Raw genomic sequence first — 27,208 nt, 5'->3', positions numbered from 1 at the left:
AGGCTACCAAGTGTCTTCACATTTCATACAGCCACTTCCTTTTCCCATTTCTTCCTTTCCATTTCTTAGCATAGAAACCAAGGGGCCCCATTATATCTCTCCTCAAAGGATGCCCATGAAGGCAGAAATACTGGTCTGTTTCATCCCTCACTCCATGACCATTCCCCCTTGCCAGTCTGAAGTCACAAGAATCCTAAGCCAAGGCCATCCCCTCCCCAATCCTATACGAGTACCAGGATAAAGATCAGAAAATTTATGCTTATAATCACCTCCTGAAAAAGCCAGAAGAGACAAGCTAATAACCAAAAGCTCAATCTCAGATCATGAGTGGGAGGGAACTGGAATAAAATAAATTTGCTAAGACAAGCTATACACATGAGAAATGTTCTGCCTCTCTCAGCACCTTGCCCCATACTCTGCTGCGAGGCTGATGCCATTTATCTAAGGAAGCTCAGAGAACTGTTAAATGGCACCTCTAAAACCCACGATGACTTGAGCTAGAGAACAGTGCAAAATTCAAGTACAAGACAGAAATGCCCTCATAAGCCACAAGGGGAAGTTGGCTTCTTGTTTTACCTTTTGGTTTCGGGGCAAATCTTGAGCATTTGCAGGAGGATTGAAATTCAAAACTAGTCTTCGAAACTCCAGTAGGTTAAATAATGACTGAAAAGAAAAAATTAAGAAAATCTTTAAGCTCTTCTACAAACAATAAAAAACTCATCCAAATAAGCCTTAGCAAAACAAATGGAGTGTTAAACATATGCAATGTTAAGTTTTATTTCAGAAGGAAGATTATTGCTAAACATATTTTCATCAGAAGACAATTATTTTTGCCAAGAAAACAGTGTAATAAAATATCTCTGCACTTAATCACATAAAAGGAACAATACTTTACATGATAGGCAAATTACGTTTTACAACAAGAATTTTATTAATTGTGTAACTGTCAGTTTTCAAAATTGACATGAAATACTGTTTAGCCACCTAAAATTCATCTTGTAGGCCCTCTATCATCTACTCCTCAGTGCACAGAGAGTACCTCTCTGCATATGCAACTTAATTCCACTTGCAATTAGCTGGACATTTTGCATTCCGTTCTCCCCTCCCATTCCGATATAATCTGAGGGATGCACATTAGAGTAAGGAAATTGGGTTATACAGCTTTGCAGGTAAGGCACTGATAACATTCCCATTTTATGGACACATGAAAAGACTGTCTGTCTGTCTAGGACATGAAAACAGGTGTCTGCAGGCATACCCACAAAGAACTCCACAGTGTAACACAGAGCCTGGAGCCAAGAATAAAAGAGCAAGATGACTCTGGGTTGCAAAAAACAGAAGTCCAAAGCATTGGCTGAGAACTGGAGGCCTCAGCACCTATGGAACTGCATCACTGCTTTTCTATACAGGCAAAAAGCATCTTAACTAAAATCGCTTCATTACAGAAGAGCATTTTGATGAAGACAGGGTAGCAGGAAAGGTTGGAAGTAACTTAAACATGCTCATCAGAGAAGCACAGGAAAGATTTGCCTTCCTATTTGTACCTTCTTGGGTTTACAATCTATGATTAACTCTCCTCCCACTCCATCACATATCTTAACTATTTGTTTTGGAAAGGCAGAGTTTGCTTACCCCAGCAATAGACTTTGATCCCAGAACTTGTCCTACCCATGTAAAGACTTAAGTCACAGATCACAACAGGTTTAATAGGTTTTCAACACCACACTGCCAAGTGAGTGAAACCCATATTGTGAAGAGGCTCTGCACTTATGCCAGTAATTTAGAACATACTGATAGGAAAAAAAAAGGTTATGAAGAATTGCCATGTTCCTGACTCTCTTTGTGAAAGATCCTGTACGGAGCCTAACCTTTTCCCATACCCCACAGCATATGGCACCCCCAACAAAACGAAGAGGCTACTGTTGTCACACTTCTTTTTAGATTTAAAAAGTATCAAAAACATCAGTTGAAAAAAGACCTTTCTGACCTTGCTGAATCAAGGCAGACAACTGAGTAGTCCAACTTTTTTCCTGTTTTGCTGTTCAAAATGCATGTTCCCCTTTTATCCATCCTTGCAGAGAAGGAAGATTAAAACAGAGTTCTTTGTTTACTTACTCAAAGCATAGAAAATGTTAATATTTAATTCAAGTGTCAGTCTAGAAGCTGATACTAATTGAAGTTATGTCTCATGATGTAACAGCATTCCACTGGTGGGCTCTTCATCAAGCAAAACATAGCAATGTTTTATGTACAAAATAAACCAGCTGCTGAAATATAATGTCCAAAGGCTGAATTCTCTCCATAACTAATCCAAGTGCCATCAAAGTGCCAAGCAGCTGAGCAGGCCAATTTCATAATACAAACATACAAATTATGTACAGAAAACTGTATTCAAGTTTAGCATTTTTGCCTGGCATTCAAACCAACAAGTTTTCTCACAAAAATTCTGTTTCTTTAATTCAGAACTCTACTGATCATAACTCCATGCTTTCCAACTGACCTGCACAAACCTATCCGTGCAATCTGCTGAGTGTAATTAAGAGGATTGTCCAATTTTGTCTTTTCTTCTTCAGCCTTGTACTATTCAAAATTTCTTATGCAAGATGTTTAGTTATTAAACTTCTCTCCAGAGCAGGTTACACTGTGCATGGCTGTTTTGAGTTGCAGCAGAACCCTCACAGTTCATCTGCTGCCAACACCACTAATGCACACAGGACAGTGTCATGTCGTAGCTCTCCTATACCGAGCTAAATCAACTCAAGAAAGCTTCTACCTTCACCAAAAAAAGATGAATTTCCCAGTGTAAGTGTAAACAAGTGCCCGAAACCAGCTATTTTTGTGCCTGAAGTACCTCAGTGGGGAACCTGTAGTTCTTCCTAAGGTAAGGAGACAAAAATGAGCTCACTTAAGCCCAGCAGAGACCTCCAAGGCCAACCCCTCCAAAGCCCAGAAAGGGGTGAGGCAAAACAATTTCCAGTTTGCTGAACCAACTTCTGTCCAGGCTCCCTGCACCCAGAGTAAGTGGCCCATGAGGCAGAAGCTGCTCTTCAGCAGCCACCAAGAGACACAGCAGAGACTGTCTCTGGCCCAAGTGCCACTCACTGGCTCCAGCCTAAAGCTCCAAACACATTTGCTTTCCAAACACACTGCATGAAGTGGCACCTCACCTCTTACCCACTTGGCTTCAGCTGCACAAAGGTGTCAGGAGTCCCAGTGCAAGAAAACAGGCAGGATCCAAAAGGCAGATACTTCACATCTACCATACTTGATCAAATACCTTTACAATTTACTAAAGTATGCAAAACTTATACATGAAACAAAAACTCTCTACAAGGTGGGTTTGTGGGGTTTTTTTCCCCAGTGTATTTAAACCATTTAAAAGCTGTCACCTGGAAACTTGACCAAGTCAAGCTAAGTTATACCAATTCAAATCACTGTGAAAATCAACAGATTTTTGGAATACTGCCTTGTACTCTGTCAATTTTGGGGGGTGAACAAGACAGTAAAAATAAATGAGAATAAACAAGAACAGAAATCTAGTGTCAGTTTAAGGCATTCACACCAACAATGCTGAATGGCAACAGACATATTGTGCCTTTCCCCTGCTATCGGTGGTTATGATGTATTTTCAGTCATGCCAGAGAGAAGTAGGTAGAGTTGTAGCTCCTATACTTCTATACTAAAACATTCACTTTTCTGAGTAACGCTTACTTACATTGAGTCCAAACACAATTTCTGAATTTAAGTCACCTTGGCTTCCCTTAAAACACTCTGCTTATCCCTTTCTCCCCCTAGGATTATCAAACGTAAGGACCTTGGCAAAATTTAGGTTGACTGCGTGAAGGGTTAAGTCTTAACATTCAAGAACTGTGATGCTGCATTAATGCTGCAAGAATAGAAATTAGTCAGCATATTACATTATAAATGCCTGGCATGCAACACAGGTCATTAAAAGCCACCAGCAGAGTCCTAAATTAATAAAGTTCCTGACATCAATAACACTTAGAGAGTAGGAAAACACAACTTCTGAGTCTAGATAAAAGATGAGCCAACAAGCTGCTGCAGAAAGCTTCAGACAGGTTCTCTGATGGATTCTTGCAAGTTTGTAAGCATCAGGCACTAAAACCAGCTGTTTCACTAACAGATTGTTGAAAACATTTGGTTCTCTTTGGCTACAAATTTTGTATTCGTTTCCAGCACTGAGAACAAAAAACAAGAAAAAGGCAAAAAATTGTCCACAAGAACTGTGCATTATTAATATGCATCACCTCTATACACGTTTGTGTGAAATACAAAGTTCAGAATACCACAAACACAGACAGCTTCCCACTGAATTTGCAAAGGTTAAGCTTGGAAGGACAGAAGGAAGACAGAACAGAAGGAAAAAACCCAAAAAGCCTGAAAGAGCAACCCAAAGAGCTTGAAAAGCAACTCTTGGTAAGGAAGGAGAAAAGCATGCATTCCTACAGAGCTCCTAAACAAATTCCTTTAGGTACTGGCATTTAGCTAAAACATGATCTTGCATAAGTTGAAAACTTAGATGTATTAGCACATCACAACACCCATTTGCCTCATTTAGTCATCTAGGGCCTTTCATGCATTTCCAATTTGACATTTATTTATTTCATTTTTTATTTAAAGCCACAAAGCCAAGACCATATCTACCTTCATTTTGTGTAACAAGCAGAGAGCAATCTTAAATAGTGAATACATTATTACTGTTCTAAAAATAAAATGCAAAAATAGAGCCCTATGTCATAAAGTATATTAATTGGAATAGTTTGCCTCTGCCAACGTGACAAATTAGATTTATGTTCTTACTTCATTTTATAAACAATTTTGGTGATTTAAGGTATATAGAGACAGTTTTAGTAGGGCAGATTGGCTATTATTAGAGTTAACATTTTATTCATGTTAGTAACTCAAATCAAAGAAAAACACAGAGCTATGGAATATATGGTCCTATCTGCGTGCATTGCCATGTTTCCTCCAATAGAATAAAGCACTTGAAATTTACTAGTTACCAATATTTGAAGTGCTAAGGTTCAAAGTAAAAGTACTCCTAAGTACTGCACAAATTAGTGATTTAATACTCCTGCATGTCTCCAATTGAATATTAGTGTCCAAAGCCCCATATTGCAAAAACATGAGCAACTTCACTGACAGCTGAGTCCAGTTCTCACCAACATGCAAGCCTTTTGGACTCTACATCACTGTATCTTGAGAGAATTGGGACTGTTCAGCCTGAAGAAGGCTTCAGGGTGACCAACTGTGGCCTTCCAATACCTTAAGTAAGCCTACAGGAAAGATGGACAGAGACTATCCTGGAGTGACAGGAAAAGAGAGAATGGATTCACACTCACAGAGTAGGTTTAGATCAGATATTAGGAAGAAACTCTTTACTGTGAAGAGGACAAGGCACTGGCACAGTGGAACACTGGAAGTGTTCAAGGCCAGGCTGGATGGGGCTCAGAGCAACCCGGTCTAGTGGAAGGTGTCCCTTCCCATGGCAGGCGGGAGGAAGCAGATAATCTTTAAGATCCCCTCTATCACCCAGGCCATTCTATGGTTCTAACTTGGGAGAATCACTTCTCTCTCCTCTTTAAGGCTTTCCACTTTTTCTATTTATTGAATTTTTTTTTTCTCCTTTTTGGTTCATATTCTTGAACCTACTTTCTCACAACAAAGTCCATAAAGTGGCTGCACCAGTTGCTCTGCTTGGCCCAATGTTCCCTTCTATCCTGCTCCTCCTTATAACTTACTCTAAATTACTCTGGGGTTGTCTCCCACTCCACATGTTCGTGTCTTATCCCTGTTAAGTCATAAATCCTGCTTCCAGAATAGAGACTAATGACAGGCATTAAGAAAATTAGGAAGTCACCCAAAACATAGTTTTGTGCTTCTTTATATACACTGAGGATTTGGCACAGTCCAAAGCTTCTCTCACATTCTTTAGAAAACTTCATGTGAGAAAGACAGAAAGGAAGTGAGGAAAGCAGCTTCAGCCTAGGACTTGAGCAGGTTCCTGTTCAAACTTCACTGTGGAAGTATAGGAAGAAGAGTTTTCTTTTTCTCTTTCCCGCTGAAACCAAAACTCATACAGACAGATATGACACTGCCCGACGGCTGAACTTCAGCACAACCACCCCACGTGTACAGTGGCAGTGACCAGGAAAACATTTAGCAATTTCAGAATCACAGAGCAATTCAATCCCAGGTCTCAAAAGTTTTGGAAAATACCTCTAAAAGGACATTTTTACTTACAACCAACAAACCAATTAGCTTTCCAAACTGCTGAAAACCTAGGTATGAAATGCAGTTTTAAGCCATCATGTCTTACATCTCTAAAAGGCTGAGGTGCAACATGGAACAAGATGGAAAACAGCTTGCATACTGTTGGAGATAGAAAGTCAAACTAAGACCTCTAGAAGGCTTGGGTTAAGTCAACATTTTAAACAGCTCACTATGGCATTACCAGCCTGCATTTAGAGAACATTTACTTGTTTATAGCAACAAACTCAGAACACTACTGCAATTTAGAAGACAGCTAAGTATGATATGTGTCCAGAAGAATTTGCTTTACGCTTGTGTCTTGGCACATACTAAAAAATGCCGTTCAACCACTCCTCTATTACATGGTCAAAGCAAGAAAAAAAAATCTGTTAGGACATAAAACAACAGCCAACTTGTCCTTACATGGTTACAGTTTTCAACTTCTTGCCTAAATGAAGTGACATAAATTTAAATAACACACCTAAACTATGCATCCTGTATCCTTTATTCTAACTAAATGGGCAACTATTTATGAGTCAAAGTGAAAGCCAGGATTCATTAAAGCTTTCCATACCTTTGCAACAAATTTTGCAGTATTACACATCAGTAAATATATGGTAAGAGTTTGAAGTATCACACAACCTGAGGGAACCAGAGACTACAGAAGCACAAAAAGCAGGAAAAGGAATACCCTGTCAGCAAATATCATAGGATGACTGAATTTGGAAGGGACAGGTTCACTTTACAGGGCAACAGAGGGAATGACAGAGGAATGGAAAGCAAGAAACTAGATTTCCAACATCATCATTCCTCTGCCCATGAAACTCTACAGAACGGTTTATATCTATACCCCCCACCAACCCCTGCCCCAGGCTGCTCCACAGTGAAAAGAGTGGAAAGAAAATATTCCATCAATGACCATTTTAACTCATATGGGGATTGAGCACTGAATGTTCTTTAGCCTACAGCCTTGCACTGCATGCTGAGGGAAGCAAGGGGCTCATGTACAACGTATATATGTGCACATTTAATTATATAATCCTAGTCTTTTTGGTATTAATGCACTACCACATCATCCATCACAATCCTTCCCATTCATCGTGACAAATGAGAAACATAAAATAATGTACAAGTTAGATACTTGTGGTAGGCTGCTTTAAAGAAGAACAATATTGGTAAGAACAGAGGAGATCCTAACCTCATATATATTGACATCAGGAAAACAAGAAGGCTGCTCCCAAACATAAAACTACAGAGTAAAATGCCAGAAGTGGTGTTAGGGACCCTGAAAATAAAAGTTAAAGAGCACCCTTGGAGATTTATGCTTGTTAACTTCATTCAGCAAGCTATGCACTTTTGGGGAAGAAAAAAATCTCATCGGACTCTGACAGACTCACAGAGAAAAGAGTGTGGAGATGCCAAGCCCCAGCTGTCCTGTTGGGATACCTCATTTGGTAAAAGGAGGGGCTGCAATCTGGCCCTCTGGAAGTCATGAGATGGGGAGGGGAGTGCACATGGTACGCAAGGAATAGGACTGGAGAAAGGGGAAACAGCAGCATTTACAGTACACTTTTCACTGATTCCCCACACACTTTCCTCCTCCCACAGAAATCTGCCTCGGCACACCGAGTCTGTGACATTCTCTAAACAACCTGGGCATCATCTCCCATGGCACCCTTTCCACAGGGCAGGTCCTGCCAGGACATTACTTCTTGCACATGACCAGAACCCTACCTGGGACTCCAAAAGATAAAGTTAGTCTAGTGCAATGTCTGAAACCAAAACATCTAGGGGAGAACTTGCACAGCCAGCAAGCTTAAGACATGATTCCAACAACTCATCCATGTCCTGTGTTACTTGCCTTCTACATCCCAAATCCTCCAAACTCTTAACTTGTGCTCAGCGTGACACAAAGGAACTGCTCCACAGGCTCCATAAATCTATTATTTCTAAGTCATTTTCAAGCTATAAACTCTTACAGCCAAGAAAACTGTGACGTTACCTTTTCACAAGGGAGCCACTAAAATCTACTGCAGAAAAGTAAAAACATACAGTGGTATGTTTGTGTTTTGTTTCTTTAAAGAACTTGATGTCTTAAGTTCTGTTTCAAGAGCAGACATATGTAGTTACAATAATGAGAATTTTAAAAAATTAATAAATAAACAACACACAGCCAACACAGAAATACTCTAAAGCCTCAAGATTTATGGGTCCTTCATCTAACTAAACAGTAGCAAAAGCATGCATGGGTGAACTCCTGTCCCACGTGTAAGTTTATTACAAGTTCAAGAAGAGGTAGAAAAATCATTAAGGAACTTGATTCATTTCTTGGCAGGTGAGGAAGAAATGAACGTGATTTAATACAGTTTTGTTTCGACATATTGTCTTGGGGACTCAGTTTTAAATTGTTATTATCAAGTCAGAAGTCCTCAACAGCAGGGCAGATTTTTAGAAGCTACACTGCGGGAGAAATATTACTGCTCATTCTAATGCTGCTGATTGTAACTGTTGAAAGCAAAACTTTGTTTTGGAGCTCTCTGAAGAGAGACTCCCCTCTTCACCTGCAGAAGAGGATGACTTCCACATGTGCCTACTTCTCCAAGGCAAAATAAATACAGGTTAAAGGCAACATTTCCAGCGATATTTGAATCTTGTTAGAGCTTGCTGTCACTCACTACAAATGTCTCTGGAGGAATTTCATGCTCTTAATGCAAATACACAAACCATTTATGACTGCATTTCACTAAGTCAGTTAATTGGTACATACATTGCAAAAGGAAAGCATAAAAATGTCAAAATCTTTTTTTTTTTTCCTTAACAAGCACCCCTTAAATAGAAGGAAGATTTTTCTTTCTTTGCAATTTAGTTTTAGATTATATTACACAATATATCATTGTGACTGACAGTAGTTAACATTTAGATATTGTTGACCTAAGCAACGTGTCAGGTTACGAAAGCGTCCCAAAGAAAGCAAGAAAATATTTCTACATAGTCAATGCAACCCAAGTAGTCAATCTGCCCTGGGAATAAATAAATATGGTATTAGCTCATGTTCTAAATTAACATGCATTAAATTTCCTGGGATGGTTGCTTGAAACATAAATCTTCCTGGCTGACAAATAATATTAATAACCTAAATTTTCAACCAACTGAAGTTATAAATCTTTCAATGGTTTGCTTGAAGTACATTCCATAGACCTAACTCCAGAAGTTTCACTATCTTTTAGGATCAAGCCATTATAATTCCAGACACCACAGACTTTTCACATGGTATGGCTGGTGACCATAAGAACTAGCTAGGTCTCTTTCAAATCTGTTTTCAAGGTATAAAGTTGCACACTGGGTATAAATAACATGAGATCATAGGTCTAGCAGAGGTTTTTACATTCTCTGCCCTCTGCTCTTACCTCTGTGGTTAATGAATTAAAAATTCAAGTTTCCATGAAAACATTTATTTAAATATTTGCAGTTTCCTATATATAAAAGTCATTTACAGAAATGCACACACACAAAATCAGTCATCTATAAATTTGGGACTACTAGGAATGTAAAATCTGATTACACAATAGAGAAGATAAAACACCAAGTCACATTATCTCCATAAAGATCTTAATGAAAATAAAATGTTTGCTTCTGCTAGGACAATGTTTCTGCTATTGCAAAAAGAGCTATGCATGCAAAGGAATAAGGAAAGGAAGAGAGATGAACAAGGGAAACATGAAAAGATCTCTAGGAACACAGAAATTTTTAACACCTGTTAGTTTACTAAATGCCTAAAGAGGCCTAAGAACATAAAAACTTCAATATGAAGGAGGGGTCATAGAACAATTAAATCTTTCCATTTCATTATCCACAGCGTTACCTACACGCAACCTGCAGGTAAGTAAATCCTTCCTGTTAAAAAACAAAACCAAAGCAACAAACAAAACGACCCACCACAAACAAAACCAAAAACCTCCAAGTCAGGCAGAACATGGGTAACAGTAATCCAATGTATGTAGTCTACTGGGATTTCAGGGCAATTTCTAAAGAAGTCATTCAATGAAAGCTTTTAACTAAGCGCCAGTGAGGTGAGATGGAAGGTCCAGGCACAAACAAATAGGCAATCAAAAATTAAGAGAGGAGCAAGAGCCAAACATCTGTTCCAGCCTGAAGGGAGGTCACTGCAAATTCACAAACTCTGCGCTGGTAAGTAAAATCCAGAAGAGATCTAAAAAGGACAGCAAGTTTTGACCAGGTTTACTCAGTAAAGAGATATGCAGTGTAGTAAAAGCAAGAGTTGGCAAACATGAACTGACAGAAACATCACATGAGACTGAGTATCTATGTAAGAAGAAAGCTAAATTCAAAACTGCTATGTGTACGGTGAGGTCCATGGTGGAAAGCAACTCTGGAATTTATAGATAATGATGAGCACCAAACTAACTAGCATTATTCAAAACTTTGAATTTATTCCAGATGGTTCCATGAAAGTATCAGATCAATACATGAAGCAGAATCATAGTTAAAAGCAGAGTAAAACAATTAGGAAGGGAAGACAGAATGAAACAGAAAACATTAGTATAGAATAACAGGGTAATTCAGCTCAGAAGATACTGATGGAAGTCTCTTGTCAAGCCTCCCACTTGACCTCACAGGAGGTCACCTGTGAGATCACACCAGGATACTCAGGGCTTTTTTTCAGACATCTTAAAACTTTCCAAGGTTTGACAGACCCTGCACAGCCTCTCTGGGCAACCTCCACTGCCTACCTGTCTTCATGGGAAAAAATGCTTCTTATATCCAGGCTTAATCTTCCTTATCTCAATGACTCCTATTACCTCTCACCCTCCCAATATGCACTGCTCTAAAAAGCCTAGCTCCAGTAAATCAGAAACCTCTTTTATTCTCCATGACTTTTCAAAAATGAGAGAGTTGCCTTGCTAAGACTTTTTCCCACTGTCTCTAATCACCACTGGACATAGCTCAGTGGGTCCTGTGGACTTTTATGGGTCAAATTAGCATCTTGAACTCTACTATTTCACAGTTGCTGCACTCAAGAGTACCCACATTACTCTACCTCTAGTTCTCCCATTTTTGGGGAAGAGCAGATTCAGCTGTGCATCACCCCTAGTTGGCCCATCAGTGCTCATACCAAGAAGTGATTCCTCAAACCCTCCAGAAATCTGGTTTGCTTGTGTCCTGCTGTGTTGGAACCAGCAAGTCAGGATGTTTATTAAAGTTTCCCATGGGAACCACAGACTGTAATCCAGAGACTTCCCTGACTTTCAAGAAGGCTGTGTGCACATCCTCATCCTGAGGTGGGTAGTCTGTAGCAGATTAATCATAATGGCACACTTCTACCAGCCTCTCCTCTGATCCTGATCCACAGACTCTCATCTTAAACTGTCACCTTGTCCCACACAAGTACCACACACATTTGAGCTACTCCTTCAGGAGGAAGGCAGTGCCTCTCCTTGTCATCCCTACTTGTCTTTCCTGAGGAGCCTGTATCTCTCCCTCATACCACCTCCAACTGACAGCACACTCACATCTTAAGAGCTTTCCTCATCCCCCAACTAAAATGCTACTAGAGCTAGAAAAGATCTGGGGAACAGCAACAAAGCAGATCAGGGCTTAGAATAGATTCTACAGGTGGCAGTTCAGCATCCAGCCTGGAAAAAAAAAAGACCACTGAGGTGTTGAGAGTAGGAGAGCAGCCCACAGAACCATAATGGCAATCAACTTCTGTTTGGTCCACCAGGAGACAGGGAGGCTACTGGAAAAAGATAGTGGGAGCCAGGTTCAAAAAAAACCACATGAAACTGAGGCAGTTCTTCATGCAATAGGAAGCACAACTCTGGAATTTCTCCCCAAAGGACCCTATGGGTGCAAAATTTTGCAAGGTTCAAGGAAGACAAGTACATACAATGGAGGTCCCCTGGGGCTTACAAACTAAATAAACTGCAAAGGATTAAAAAAAACCTTCCAAGATAAAAGTAGTGGGAGGCTCAGGAGTGTTTTACTAGCAATATCCTGAGTACTGTTTACACTCTTCTGTAAGCACCCATCTGTGGAAACTGCTGGGCAGAACATTGATCTAAATGGACTCAGCCTGAAGTACAACAGTCATCTTTCAACAGCCAGTATGAAAGTAACAGTATTAGTTTGTCTGAAGTGCTTCAGCCTGATACCAATTTGTTAAAAAGGGGTATTAAATATTTTATTTTCTTCCTCTCAAAACCTCAGACTATGAAAAGTTACAATACTCTGCATTTGTTTCTTGTAGACTAAAAAAAAATTTCCCACTATTGTATTCCAGTTTCATGCTCAGCTTTCTGTAGGTCAAAATGCTTTTCAGTAGATCTACCGATTATTTACAAAAACATACATCTCCTAAAAGATGAATTCATAAAGTTTATGTACATCAATTATTGATATTAGAAAGTTAGCTTTCAGTATGCAAGTTGCAGTATCCGTACTCATTTCCCTACTCACCCTATCTTTTTATAAAAAAAGCATACATATTGATTGTATTACATAAAACAATCAAAACCAGTTGCAATTGCATCCATCAGACCTTCCCCTTCATTCTTCTGAAGTTTCCTTCTTTATCAGTTATTCCTTTTACCTTACCCAGCTATGTGTATCCCCTTGTAGCCATTCGAGTAAGCACTCCATGACTGAGTATCTCCACTCTTCTACCTACCTCCATTGTCAGCCATCCCCTTTCAGTCATTTGCATGTGCTCCTTTTAATACAAAAAGTCAGTTCCGTAACCCCATTCTCCCATGCTCTTTGGCATCCACAATTGCCACTGATGTCAGCATCAGCTGCACACACCCAGGATCTTCAGAGAGCCAACTCCTTGTCTTCAACAACTTCTTAATAAGAAACATTTTGAAGCTTCACTTAGATATGCTACTAGTACTTTCTACACTTCAATCTGACTTATGGGCCGACACATTAAGAGATTCAATAAATAAGTAATGCTCATAAACGTCTCATGCAGTGGCCTGAACTTCCCAGGAAAAGAGATGATTTTAAGTTATTCACTTAAAATGAGCTAACTCACCTCCCAATAGATACAATGAAGAGTGCACATAGCTAATTGAAGAGTGCTTACCTGAATGACAGCACTAAACCAGCACGTGTTGCCAACATTCTTTAATCCTACTGGGCAGTTGTCTTGCCGCTTTCGATCATAAGGGTTTGGAGAGTCACTCCATACCTCTGGATGCGTCCTCTTTAAACTTGCTTTATTTTCTGCAATACTGGCTTCTAGAACTCTTCAGGAACAGAAGGGAGGGGAAAAATGTGAGAAAAAAAACAAAAACCCCAAGAAAAACAAACAAACCCCCCCCCCACCAAGTAGTAAAATACATTCAGGTAGTAATATAGACATGATGATGACATCATTCACGTATTGCTGCTGAGCAATATATGCAATATATTATATTATATGCAATAACATGTCTTCAAAATGCTATTTTAATTTTAGCTATGCTACAGCAATTCCATTACCTTTTGGAAAATGGTATCAGTGAGTGCATTAATCTCCTGTGAGATCTCTAGATTACAAGAGCCATGTCTACAAGTCATCAATTATTTAAGAACCAGATTCAAACAGGATGGATAAATTTTAGGCAGCGCTAATAGTACAGTGCTTTCATCTACAAATGCTTTTATTGCTGTGCAAAGCACAAAGTCGCCAATCTTCCACTTACTGACAGGAAGCCAAAGCTAGCTAGGCAACTTTCAAAAATGACCGCAGTTTTCTTAGTTTCCACTTTTGCAACTCATGCAACTGTGGCTAATCCCTTCACATGGCAAGTAATTACTTTATGAGCCATGGAGAGACATCTCCCTGCAATTTTTCAAATGCCACCCAACACTCTAATTTGTATGCTTCAATGTCCACTTTCTTTGCTGGAAACTGTTCCTATGCGATTTATGCTGAATATCTGTATTTCACATGACAGTAAAACCTGATGGGTGTGAAGCTCTCCAACTCAAGCTTCACTCAACACATTATTTCTGTATCAGCACGTATGCCCAGCCTGGCAACAAAGTACACTTTTGTGGCCAGGTATATTCTATATAGCAAGATGGAGGTGGATGCACTGAGGTCATGTAACAGTGGCTCTAACTCATATGACAAGAGCCAGGTGTGTGCACTACTAACACAGTAGTCACTGTCCCCAGCCATCCAGTCCAACTCTGAAACAAAAAAAAATGCTGAGCTGCTCTCCAACACCAAGCACAGGATTTCACAAGCTGCATCACAAGCGTCTAGGCAGTCTGAGCAGCATGAAGAGTTGCCCCCTTTCAGTTCTAGACTCACTAAACACAAAAGAAAGGCCAGGCTTAGGTTAGTCTGTAAAGGGAGCTCCTAAAGGATAAAGTTTGAACATCTTAGAAAAAACATAGAAGTGGACAACCCCCCACCCCATAATCCCTCAGTTTCCTAACTACACCTTTATTTCAAGCTATGTTCCTGTTAAAGAAAGAAAAGCTATCTTACCAAGACCTGTGAAGCATCACATTAATTTACTGCAGATAACTGCCCTGGGGAACATACTAATTTGTCATTGATACTTATTTTGGAAAAAATACAGTAAAAGAGAGGCATTCTAAATTTGAGAGACCATTTGATACAAATACCATTTTTGTATGCATCTGTCTCAGAAAGAACATAAAACTGGTAATTTCCTAAGGATTAACCAATTTAGTTTTTTACACCACCTTGTAGACAGCATTGAAAGGACAGGCACATAATCCACTAAGACCTTCTGTTCTGACGTCTCTTCAAACAGTGCACAGGGATGGAACCTGACTCTGATTGTTCTAAGAGTCTTTTCTGATAGTGTTTTCTATTAAGAAAACCCCAAAATGTAAAGAAACCGTCAAATTCATTTCCCTTTTCACCAATACAGTCCTTCAAAAGTGTTAGATGACCAGTGTATCTTTGCTTTGAGAGCAGAAGTTGTCATTGAGGACATTAAAAATCAATTAAAAAATATCATACATAGTTCAAATAATTTCTCATGCATGTAGAATTGCTTAAAATCTTGTTTAAATTAAATTGAAGGGACCTTTAAAACTGACAGGAAGACTGACAGACTGGAATAAATTTAAATGATTTTGTAACAGGACTACAATACCTACTTCACACCATTGGGTTTCATGGTAACAGTCAAACTTCCCTTTTTTTGTTCCCCCCACAAGCTCAAGAATATTTCAAGGTATTTCAAGATTCAAGTTCAGAAAAATAAACATTCTCAAACTGAAACAGTTCCTTGACTCCATGAGTATTACCATTCATCAGCTTAATTACCTACTAAAATTTCTTTCTTGTATTTGAATCTGTGTTTCTTTAGCAGGTAAGAGATTTACTTATCTCTAGCTCGACCTGAAATGTGTTTCCATGTGTTAATAAAGTATTTGATTCCGAAGGCGTCATAGTATTTTTTCCTTAATTCTACTCATAATATTATCTGTCCTCAGAGAGCACAAGCAATAACTGCACATTCTATGTGCTGAATTAATTTTCAGATATAATGATAGCTGTGATGCAGTTAAATCAAAAATGAAAAGTGAAATAAAGTGTAGGGAGCACAGTAAATAGGAACCTAATGATCGGCTCAAAAGCTACATAAATAAATGTATTTACTAGCACAGTGAGATATCTCATATAAAATGTTCACTGTCTTACATTCATAGAGCCACAATTTGGGACATCACCTGGATCAAGAATCTTACATTGCTTGACGAAATGAGCATCCTTCCAGAGAGTTATTACAAGGATTTAGCAATTCTGATGACAGAGCTGAAGCCCCACACTTGGTGACCCTCGGGGACAGTCTCCAGCACACAGCCATCAGCTACGTGCAGGGCTTGGCATCCCCCCGGCCTCACAGGACCTATGCCTCCCGCACCTCTGAGGCTGGAATCTTGTTTGGAGTGAAACGCTGTAGCAAGGGTTAGTTAGTGCCAGCCTTGGCATGAGACTTGAAAGCAGTTTTTTATTTCTCTGTAACAAGATGGGCACATCCAAGCAGCTTTGCAGAACAGCACAGGGCTCACCAAAGCAAAAACCCCAGGGCAAGGCGAGTCCACAGCACAAAGATTCAGTCAAACCACTCTGAGGAAGCCCACTCAACATGCTGCAGAAAAGCCCACTCTGTCAGGTTACTCAGCTAAAAGAGCATGGGAAGCTATTTGTACTGCGACTGTCTTACAGCTGGACATCCAGGAATATATCCCTGACTCTACAACATTCCACAATCCCACCTTGGATCTACACACACAGTGCTTAACCACAGTGCAGAGTTCCTAGCAGTTTCAGTGACTGTGATTTAAAAAAAAGCCCAGGGATTGTGCATCCTTTATGCCCTGACAGCCTGGACTCATTTTTATATGGGCATTACTGCAGGCACAACACAGGCCAGCTGACTTCTCCTTCCAGTAATATCTCACTGCCTTCCTTAGTGAAGCCCTATTTGGCCCGTTTCAGACTCCTTCAATCCAGGAAAAGTAATATAAACAGAAGACACTTTCTCACAACAGGAAGTACATTGATCATGCACATTTCTCTGGGAGATGTAAAGAGGAAACAGGAAAAGACTTTAAGCGTGCCATGTACGAGATGTTCAGCTCGGACACTTGAACATTTCAGATGCACTCCTCTCAACACCTACACAGTAATCAGATCTGTCCTCATTATGCAGCCTAAAGCAATTACATTCAGGAACACAAATTCTACATGCATTACAACATTAATTACACAAGTCGAGAAATTCCATTAATTCTCACTTGGAAACCCTAACAAAATCTGTGCAAATTAGGTTCCAAACCACTATGAATACCTTTGAAAAAATATTCTCCACACCAAAAACTATTTAAATATGCACATGGCCGGAATTTTTAAAAATGAAATATTTCCACAGTTAGAATTTGCTTATTATTGACCTCCTATTTGATTTCTGCTTCTTGTTTTATCTAGAAAATCAAAAGCATCTAGCTGCAGCTTGACTTGTTTACAAACACAGTGTTCTACTTTTTGTTTTGAGAAGTTCTGCACAGATCCTGCACTTTCTATTGGAATGCCAACATTCTTCTGCGGTGTATTAACTACAAAGTGGGGGTTTTTTTGTTTTGTTTTGTGGGGGTTTTTTGGGGGGGGGTTGTAATAAAACCAGTCTGAAATTCTGTCCTTAACGAAACTGATTGAAAAGTTCGGATCAAGAATTCTGAACTTTCTATATTTGTTCAACACTGACATAATTTGCCATCAGCTCAGAGTGCTTCCACGTTACTGAGTTGATCTAATGTCTCAATACTGCCAAAACCTTCAAGATCCTCCCTCATCTCTCCATCCATTCACAAAGTCCCACTCCATTCCTTGTGTCATGAAATACTAAGGATCCTTCAGTGAATATTTTTGTATGGCTTTGTGAAATGTATTTGTGCAACAAATGGTCCAAAGAACACTCCAGGAAGCATAGAAAATGTGGTGCAGTGCACCAAGGGGATCATGACCTGCAATAAGCTCTTCATTTGACATTGCACATATTACTGTGTGCAATTTTGCCATTAGATGCAAGTCTCTATTTCACAAGACCAACATTTTCTTTGCAAATAACCAAACAGATTGTCTACATGCCTTTGTACATATAGAAAAAAAGGCATACTTTGTTATTTCCTGCAGCCAGAAAAATATACACTGTAATTTAAGTAGAAAGCATTTATGGGCTAAGTTATGGGCTAAGCAGATAAGACCAAAGAGAAGTTTTTAGTTTCAAAATTGAAAAACAAAGTCTTCAGCAAATATCCTAAATCTTCAAGGCTCCCAAGAATTGAGCACAGCACAAGCAGTCAAGGCTTGGGAAAGGAAGAAGAGGGAAAAAATTTTCCATCCCCAGAAATAGGTCCATCTTTCTGAGTGCCTGCCTAAATCACAATTCTGTAATTATGACAATTCTGACCTTCAAAAAAGAACAAGTGAGAGCTGACCTTCTGAAAAAAAGACTGGAGAGAACTTCCACCATCCTCCTGTACAGATGCACATACCAAGGTCTTAGAAAAAAGCAACCCCTTAAACACTTCTTACACTTATTAATGAGAATATAAATCCCTCTCATCCTACCTTTTCCTCCTAAAATATGTTATCTTAAATTCATATAACAAGATGGCTTTTATCATAGATGGGGGGGTGGAAGGGTATGTTTATTCTTACAATTAGCACATTTATTTTTCAAAAGGAAAAAGAAAATTACTGTTGATAAAGTAATATAAATAAAGCAATAAAATATCCATATTCTCAGAGACGGAATTTTCTAATTAGTCATTTAGCCTGTCAAACACAATGAACTGAGAAAAAGAGTAATTGTGGTTAATCTCCACCATCTAAATTATTTTTCTATAAAATTGGTCTTTTACAAGGAGGCAGTACTTTGCGTCCTATCAAGGATCAAATCATTGCCTGTTTCCCTTAGAACAAGGCCAGCCACAAACGAAAAACTCAACATTCCTCCCAAGGCCAGTTACAGATGGAAAAAAGAAACAACAACCCTCCCACACAACCCTACACCCAGGCTTAGTTCAAGTCCCAAACATGTCATAATTGTAACAACATTACCAAAAAACAAACTGTACAAAAAAGTTATCATAAAATCTGATCAAAAGTTAACTCAAAGACTCTTATCACACCCAAATTGAGAGAATTAAGTTTATAAAACTTTAAATCCAGAACTTCACTCAAAGCTTATAAATCTTATTTGTTAAATAGGTTAATAACATTCATCATCTGCTAAAATAGAGCAGCTGCTCTTAGTATACTCAAGCCATAATATTAATACCCAGTCCCTCAATCTCAGCCTTTGCACAGAGGGAAGAAAACGTTATTGTAAAAAGAACACTGCAAAAAACAGGATAAAGTATTTATTAGCTTCTTAATTATATTTTGGTTTTGTTGCTTTTTACCTGGTACACAAGAGAAGCTTTGGGGTTTAGGTCCTATTTAAATATGACCACATATTCTCTATCTCCATCCACTTCCTCCATATTTAAACAAATATATCAATATGAAACATACTATTAAATCTTAGTCCACACATAATAGACTATTTTCCAGTGTAGAACATACAATACATTAAAGCAACATCCTGAAGCCAGGCATATCAGTAGCACAAGTAAAAGTAAACAAGTTATTCTTTGTTAAAAGTTTAAAAAGCAATACAGGCCAATCTCCAACTCTTTAATTTAATTTCTGCTTTATATAAGTTGGTTGTTTACCTGCTAATGGCTTGTTCCTCATCTGTTATTCCAGTCTCCCTGAATGCCCTGTTTGATTCCTCCAAACTCAAGGCAATTGCCCTCTGAAGATCATCTTTATCATCTCCAGTGAGATCAATCACATCTGAAAAGCAAAACTATCTTTCTCAAAATTAAAAGTGAAACAGAATGAAAGGTAAGTCTTACTGTAGAGGAGAGAGCCCACGTGGATTGCTGAGCACCATTCCAGTCCATCCCTCCTGTGCACTATGCTCTTCCAACCACTAACCCTGCTAACAGCTCCCTTCTGCCTCCAAGCCAGATAAAAACCTCAGCAGCTTGCTCTTGATATGATGGGCTGTAGTTCTCCCTGCTCCTAATACTCTTAAGTGTCACAAAGCTATGGGACAAATTTAGGAATCCATGTTTTCTGAAAGCCTTCTTAAAGCAATACACTTAAATGCATTACTTCAGCTACTGAGATCAGTTGCTTCAGGGAACACATAATGAAGAGGACCTTACTTAAAAAGGACACCTTAATCGAGCATAGTTAATTTTTCTCCTCATGAAGAAACAATGTAACGGAGTTTTCCCAACACAGCCCCAAATTCTACAAGTATTTCTGTACCCTGGTGAGCCAAATATTTCACACAGCTTCATAACAAGCGGGAGATTTCCTTATTCAACCTAATTATTTTCTATCCGGTCTGTGCATTCCTTTTCTGAACATATTTAAATCCAATTTCGTGTACTGGAAGTATTGCATCTCAACATGAAAACAAATACTGGAGACAAATTGAGAATCCATACTTGGATACATGGGGAATGCTGGATGGACTGTATTTACTGACTGAAAACAGCCCTACTTCTGCTTTCTTTACCACCTCTTCTTATCTAAAGGATCAAATACTGACATCCCGCATAAACTTATTTCCTGAGGGCAGCAACAACACCCCTGCTCCTGATTCAGGTGGGAACCTACTACACACCACAACACAAATTATGTCCCTATCAGGTACAGGCAAGCTTTTAGAGCAGCTAGAGCCTACAGGAATGTCCATCATCTGCACATGACCTTCAGAAAAGTCAAGGTTACTGTCACCATTTCTAGGGTCAAAAGTCTCGTTTTCCAAGTCAGACAGACAGAGAGGAAAAGTGCAAAAGAGACTTCTGCGTGCAATACCAGACAGACACGCACAGGGAGCATGGGCTGGTTTGAGTCTCCCTCTTCCAATGCAAAGTTTACCCAAAGAGTTACGAAAGGCACTTGTCTCCAGCCTGGGGTTTGGCCATCAGAAGCTGAAAGGCTCTAGGAGAAAGAGATACAGATTTGAAACTGGCAATTGCTCACAAAGAGAGACAAGAGGTTTGTCAGCATTTCTCCTTCCACAGGCCAACCCAATTACCCCAAAGAGCTTGTCTGTCTAGGTACGGACTTCTCTCCTGCATGGGCTGGCTCACTGTAGAGACTGTAGCATCCCCTGTTTCCCTGAGCTTTCTTTTTTTGGGACGTTTCTCATTGGATCAGAACAAAATACTGAACTCAGTATACAAGAATCATTGCCACAGCCATGCATGAACAGAAAATGGGATGACTTGTCCTGGCAGAAAGCTGAAAACAGAAAGAAGTTGTAAAGAAACTTTTCCGTTAACACCAGCATCTTCAAAACCTAGTTTTAAACTCAGCCCTGCTTCCTCCAAATAATGGTTGAATTTCTATTTTATTTAGTGGGCCTTTAAAGGAAGCACTCTTACCTGCAGAGTGCACTGGGCAATCTGTCATGATCTAGAAGTATGGAAAAACACTATTACTATAAAAGCAGGACTTCCTAATTTTATTCTTAGGCCTTCTACAGTCAGCTCAGATCTTCCAGCATAACAGAAGGGTGCTTCAACTCAGATGCCTGAAATTCTCCTTCAGAAGTACTGAAGCAATTACAACCACCACCAGCAGAAGTCTCCCCGAGAGAAGTTTTGATAAATAAGCTGCCATGCTGAGAACAACATAATTTGGGCAAAAATACCACCTCAGCCTGGGTCACAGGCAAACCTGGCTCTGTCCTACAGCCTCAGAGAAGGAGGAGACTAGAAAGGTTGACAGAGATATGAGGATCCCCTCACCACACATACACACTACCTATTATGCTCTAAAATGTGGTGGTTGTGTTGTATTTTCTGCGCATTTACAAGGAGCCACACACAGCACCTCATCTCCCCTGGAGCCAAGCTGCATTTCTCAAAGTAGCAATAGTGGTCACAACCCAGCAGCCACACATGTTGATGGACAAGTACAGGATTACTCTGGTCACTTCCTTATGGAGAGGAATGTTCCTTGAGCTATTCTCTAGTCAGGGAAGAGTGATGAAATTTTTATATGACAATAAAGGAAATTAGATTAAGAAGTCAGTTTCCCTATATGGACAATATTTTCTAGAAAAGAACTCTTAATGTAGGTGAAAATTATGTATTTAACAAAACCTCCCCCATTATATAAAAATCTATCTGGATCAACTCCAACTCACACTTCCATTAAAATATTCAACTTCTTTGCACCTCCCTAGGTCTCTAATTTTCATTAATCTATACCACCACCCTATGTGTTTAGAAGTTTATTACCATTCATATTACCAGTGATTACATAATTTTAATATTAAAACCCAAAATCTTTTATTACTGTTTGCTTTCCAAAAGCAGATGAGCCAAAAGAGTTTGTTCTGGCATGCTAGGGTTTTGTAGTAGACCCTATAGGATTCTCTTCAGAAATATTCTCTTAATACATCACTCCTGCTCTGCATGAAAAAAAGACAATAGTGTGAAGACCTGCTGCCAGATACTACCACTACATGGGAGTGGTGCAATCAATTCATGTCACAGAGGGTTTACCTAGCATAATTTATGTCAAAAACTACATTTATAAATATCATCTAATCCATGGTAATCTACTTCACGCAAGCTTTTAGTCCACAGGAAATGTAAAATAAAAATGGTTTTGAGATTTAAGATAATGTATTTTAGCTCATGCTTGCTGTACTTGGAGCAGGTTCAAGGTCTTTTTCAGCATCTCAGCTGACACAGTAACTCATTAAGCTGCAACACCTCACATACGACTTGAATCCTAAATCATAAGACGCTAAAGAAGACTTCAATAGAAGTCATAAAAGAAGGGTAACAGTCTGAGACTAAACCCTTCTATCTATAAAACCAAGAATAAATATATACATTTATATATATGCTACCTTGTCTGCACAGTTTGTATTCCTGTCAGAAGGTTATAGATTATACAAGAGTACATACAATACATGAAGTTCAAGAAGGTTTTTTTTCTTGTTTTTGTTTTAAAATATCTTCATGTTTTATAAATTCTTGCATGGGGATGTTAATGTTACAGCTATTAACAGTAGTACTCATTCATGAAACTGAGCTACTGAAGTTTCCTATCTGACCAACAGACTTCTCTGAGTGTGAGTTTGAAGAAAAAGATTACTTTTACGCAAAGTTTCTCAGACACACAAGTTTTTTCTGTGATAGGCTGAAGGATGCATTTCAGAAAGGTGTAAGAATAATGCCACTTGTCCAAATTTAGTTACCTGACTTTAATTTACATTTAGCAGTTTTGTAACACTCCTCTCATTTAGCCCACAGAACACTTCAGTTCTCACTGGCTCATCCTCATAAAGGTACTTATTACTGTAATGTCAAATAGCCTTAGAAAATGTAAACATTCTTAACCGGGCCATGACTAGTAAATAAAGTTTGCTTATGAAAAAGTTCTATATGAGTGAAGAAACTGCTCACCAACACAGTCTGGCTTAGTGCATTCGTGTTTATTCAAACAAAATTAGCATTCATAATTAATCACTTGTTTTACAAAGAAATGTATTCTTGGTTTACAATATTATTATAAAATTATGTGTCCTGATACATTAGATTCAGAGAGTTTGACATCGTTTGTAATTCTGCAAAGCAATTTTAAATTTTATATTGAAATTTGTGGCAAATATAATAGTGTATGTATAATAAATGCACTCACTATATCTATCCCCACAGATCTTCCTTTTTTCCTAAGCACTTATTAATCTGTTTACTTAGGAAGTTTCTATCATCATCTAAATAAATGGTTCTTACTTGGTTATTGCCTAGGTCATTAAAGTAATTACTGTGTTGTTGACTCGGTACTTATATGAGGAGGAGGCAGAGAGTAGAAACTTCAAACTTAAGTAGGCTGGGAAACTCAGCATGAGGGACAGATCAGAAGTAGCAATTGAACTCAGGGACAGGCAGTAGAACATCCACAGTGATGCAACAACTGGAACAGGAAGAGAAAAAATGAAAGGGCAGCCTTAATGGGTTCAACGGAGTGGTGCCAAGTATTAAAATCCAGCAGCAAGATTCCAATTTCAACACATCAAGAATATAAAGATGTAAAAAAGAAAGTTGAGACTACATCTGGTTTATTTATTACAAGCAGGGCTATGCAAGATCCTATATACTGCCACCTATTCTGTGATGTTAAATTCACAGTGGTCTCAGGCTCCCAACATGAAGATTTAAAAGAATTTAGGGGGCTGTATATGCCAATTTTGGTTTAAACTGGATGGGAGGAGAGCACCCAGCACCCCTCCAGCTATTCAGCCAGGTCAACCTGCTGTACTGGTGCAGGAGCTTGTAAATATTAGCCACCACTATCCCACAGCTTCCCCATCTCAGCTGCATTTACAACATCCTACGATTATAACACCTTAAACTGACAACTCTCACACCGATGGGGAGAGGTAATCATGACACAAAGCAACAAGTGAATCTGTAAGATGAGAAGACGACCTCAAGGTACAAGACTCCTGACATTTTGAAGCAGGGACCTTGACATACCAAGCTGGCCAAACTCCCAGGAACCTGGATAGAGATGACACAAGTAATCCCTGAAATAGAAGGAAATGTAATGAAGAATCATAGCGATGGCTGAGTCAGGTAAGGTGACAGAAGAAGCCACTGTCAAATTCTCCTCACAGAAACAATAAGTGAACAGCTAGAGAATGAGGACTGACTAGGACTTGTGCCAAGAAGGCTTCAGGAGCTACAGCCGACTCATGTTCAATCTGCAATTCACATCATCGCAGCACTGAAGAAAATAGGAAGTGTTACACTTCTGTCAGAGTACTACATAGGTATTTATAGAGATTCACCTATTTTTCTTTAGAACTAAGGTGATGTCTTCATTACTGTTTCAAGTGCCAGAGCTCAGAAAAAAAGCAGACTAAAGAAGGTCTAGAGGAGAAGAAAAAAAAAAAATGACAGTAGGTATAGGAAATGCATCCAAATACTTGGAAGGAATTTAGGCTGTGTCATTTAGATCTGAGAGAAGTCTTATAATACACTGTCTTCAAGCACACAACACTTTGAGATAAAAGGAATGAAGTTTACTATAATTTCCACAGGGGACACACAAGGAGTAAAGGACTTAACCTGAAGCAAAAGGAATTTAGGCAAGACACTAGGAGTCTAAAAAGTAGGGACAGTGAAGCTCCAAAACAAATTACCCCATAAACTTTTCAGAGTCTCTAGAATGGAACAGTAAGAAATGTTTTATAAACACCACTTCAAAAGGATTTAGGTACAGCTGAATCTAAACTCTACCTTACTGGAAAGGGCTGACTGAATGACTTTTGAAACATATGCAAAGGCTCAAACTAAGAACAGGAAGATATAAAAAGCCAGAAGCCATGAAGTCTACAATCCTCAAATTATGAAATGCCACACGAAACAGTTACACTGTACTATGCCCTTATAAAAGGGCTTGAAATCTTTTGTTTTGGCTATGGAATGTGCAATTGCAAAGACTAATAATTCAGTTTTAATGAAAAATAACTGAGTTTTCAAAAGAAGGGAGGGAGAGAATTTGTCCTGACAGCTGTTTCATTGGAACACAACACAACTTCCAAAATACATCTCTACATTCAGCTGCTTCCTTTAACCCTGGGTTCTTCAAGTTCCTTCAATAATAACAAGAAAATGGATACATTCTTAGCAATCCAACAGTTCTGCTGTGCAGCCGTAAGATGGAAATACACAAAATTACTTCAAATGGGAATAAAAAGGTTTCTGGAGAAATCAATAAAGTGAAAATATTTGAAAGTACTACTCAACTTCTTTCGTTTTTCTTTAAGCACAATGCCTAGGATTTACTCTAGCAAGTGGAACATTAAAATTACCTTAGATTAAAAAGTGTGCATCTGTACATTGCAAGCCTATTGTTTAAGCACTTTCTCTTCACAGATTGCAGGAAGGAAAAGAAAGTCAAACTATTAAAACCACCTTTGCAAATGGATCAGATTAAGCTTGCATCACTGTTGATGTGAAAATACTACATTTGCAGGTGCTTGCACATGCCATTTTGAACAGACAAAAAGGCAAGCATTGTGAGTAACACTGATTGTGCAAGTCAGTCTTTATTTAAAAGATGAAGTAGATTTTATGCAAATCCATTAATATTTTTGCAGCTGTCAAAATGTTGCATTTTGTAATAATACAAACCAGGTTTCCTTATACCTCCTACCATCCAGGATGCAACTCTCACCCCACTTATGACCACTGTCACTTTTGGAAGAGCCAGTTAACAATTCATACTAATCACTGGCTGTTATGGTACACATTAACATTTTCATTTTACCCCTTAACTAAGTAACCACGTCAAACAAATGCAGTCAGTCAAGCTCACAGAACACATCTGATGTATCTTTACGCAAGGAATACATTCAACAGCCTTTGTAAATGGCTGCAGGTTTTTCTGTGGCATAAAAAGCAGCCCTGGTATTTGTCTGTGACTCTCTCATTCCCAGTTTGGATGCTTTAACTTGGTGGGACTGCAAAGTTCGGTGACTCATAACATCCCGAGTTCCAAACACACAGGTAGTTAAGCAGTAAGGAACAGTAAGGGTGAGTTATAATTAATTCATGTAATTATACCTATGTGGGATAATAAAGGGAGTCCAATTTGAGAGACAAGATCCTGTCAGCAACTCAGCGTAGCCACTGAGAACTGCTAATAAGAGTTCTTTTGCAGAAGGGAGCGGTGATGGTCAAAGCCATCACTGAGGAAGGTGTTCCATCCTGTGCACACCCTTCCATTCTCTCCTCACAAGTCATTGCTCTTTCATACTCCCTTGCACGACAGCGTTTACTAACACAGGGCCCTGAGACTTGGCCTTTTAGGTGCACTAGGCTTTTAAGTCTAGAATCCAAATAATTACAGGCAAGCACATTACAAGGAAAGTGTGGGTTTCTTCCAGAAGCTTTCACTAGATCTCTGGGGGCCTGGAGAGGGCTCCATGATCACACTGCTTTAGGCTTTTGTTCTGCTGTAGGTGTTCAGTTCTTGCCTTGTAAGTCCCCCAATATGATGAAAAGTTGACAAAGATGCCTTTATCTCATAATGTGTTTTCAGTCTAACTAAAACAACAAAGGGTGGCCAAGGGCTCTCAACTTTGTTGCCAGTGAGGAACTGACCAGACACCCAATGATGTTAAAAAAAATTTTAAAAATCTATTTTTCCCACAGCAGTTGGTGCTTCTTGATAACTGACTTAGTCATGCTGTGTAACTCTAAGAAACCTGTGTCTGCACTTCAGCCCTCCAGAAAAGAGAAGACAATCCTGAAATTCACCTTGGAATGTACAACTCAAGAC

The 27,208-nt window shown here is 39.0% G+C and overlaps 1 protein-coding gene and 1 long non-coding RNA gene across 3 annotated transcripts in view; both read right to left on the bottom strand.

Moving 5' to 3' along the window:
• USP25 (ubiquitin specific peptidase 25) overlaps window positions 1–27,208 on the bottom strand; it is an 89,629-nt gene that overhangs the window by 39,245 nt on the left and 23,176 nt on the right. For both annotated transcript variants that reach the window (XM_039556325.1, XM_039556335.1), the window contains exons 4-6: window positions 19,549–19,672; window positions 13,379–13,541; window positions 577–663 (exon numbers count right to left, since the gene is read on the bottom strand). In XM_039556325.1, the coding sequence (XP_039412259.1) occupies window positions 577–663; window positions 13,379–13,541; window positions 19,549–19,672 (374 nt within the window). The remainder of the gene's footprint in view (window positions 1–576; window positions 664–13,378; window positions 13,542–19,548; window positions 19,673–27,208) is intronic.
• Window positions 23,333–24,446, bottom strand: LOC109144579. Its single transcript, XR_002045433.1, has 2 exons — window positions 24,397–24,446; window positions 23,333–23,833 (listed from the first exon to the last, which is right to left on the bottom strand). It is a non-coding gene; the product is annotated as an uncharacterized LOC109144579 (long non-coding RNA).

Source organism: Corvus cornix, chromosome 1 (assembly GCF_000738735.6).
Source record: "Corvus cornix cornix isolate S_Up_H32 chromosome 1, ASM73873v5, whole genome shotgun sequence".
Lineage (NCBI taxonomy): Eukaryota > Metazoa > Chordata > Aves > Passeriformes > Corvidae > Corvus > Corvus cornix.
The sequence above is the reverse complement of the archived record's forward strand: the minus strand, read 5'-3'. Positions and strand labels throughout refer to the sequence as shown.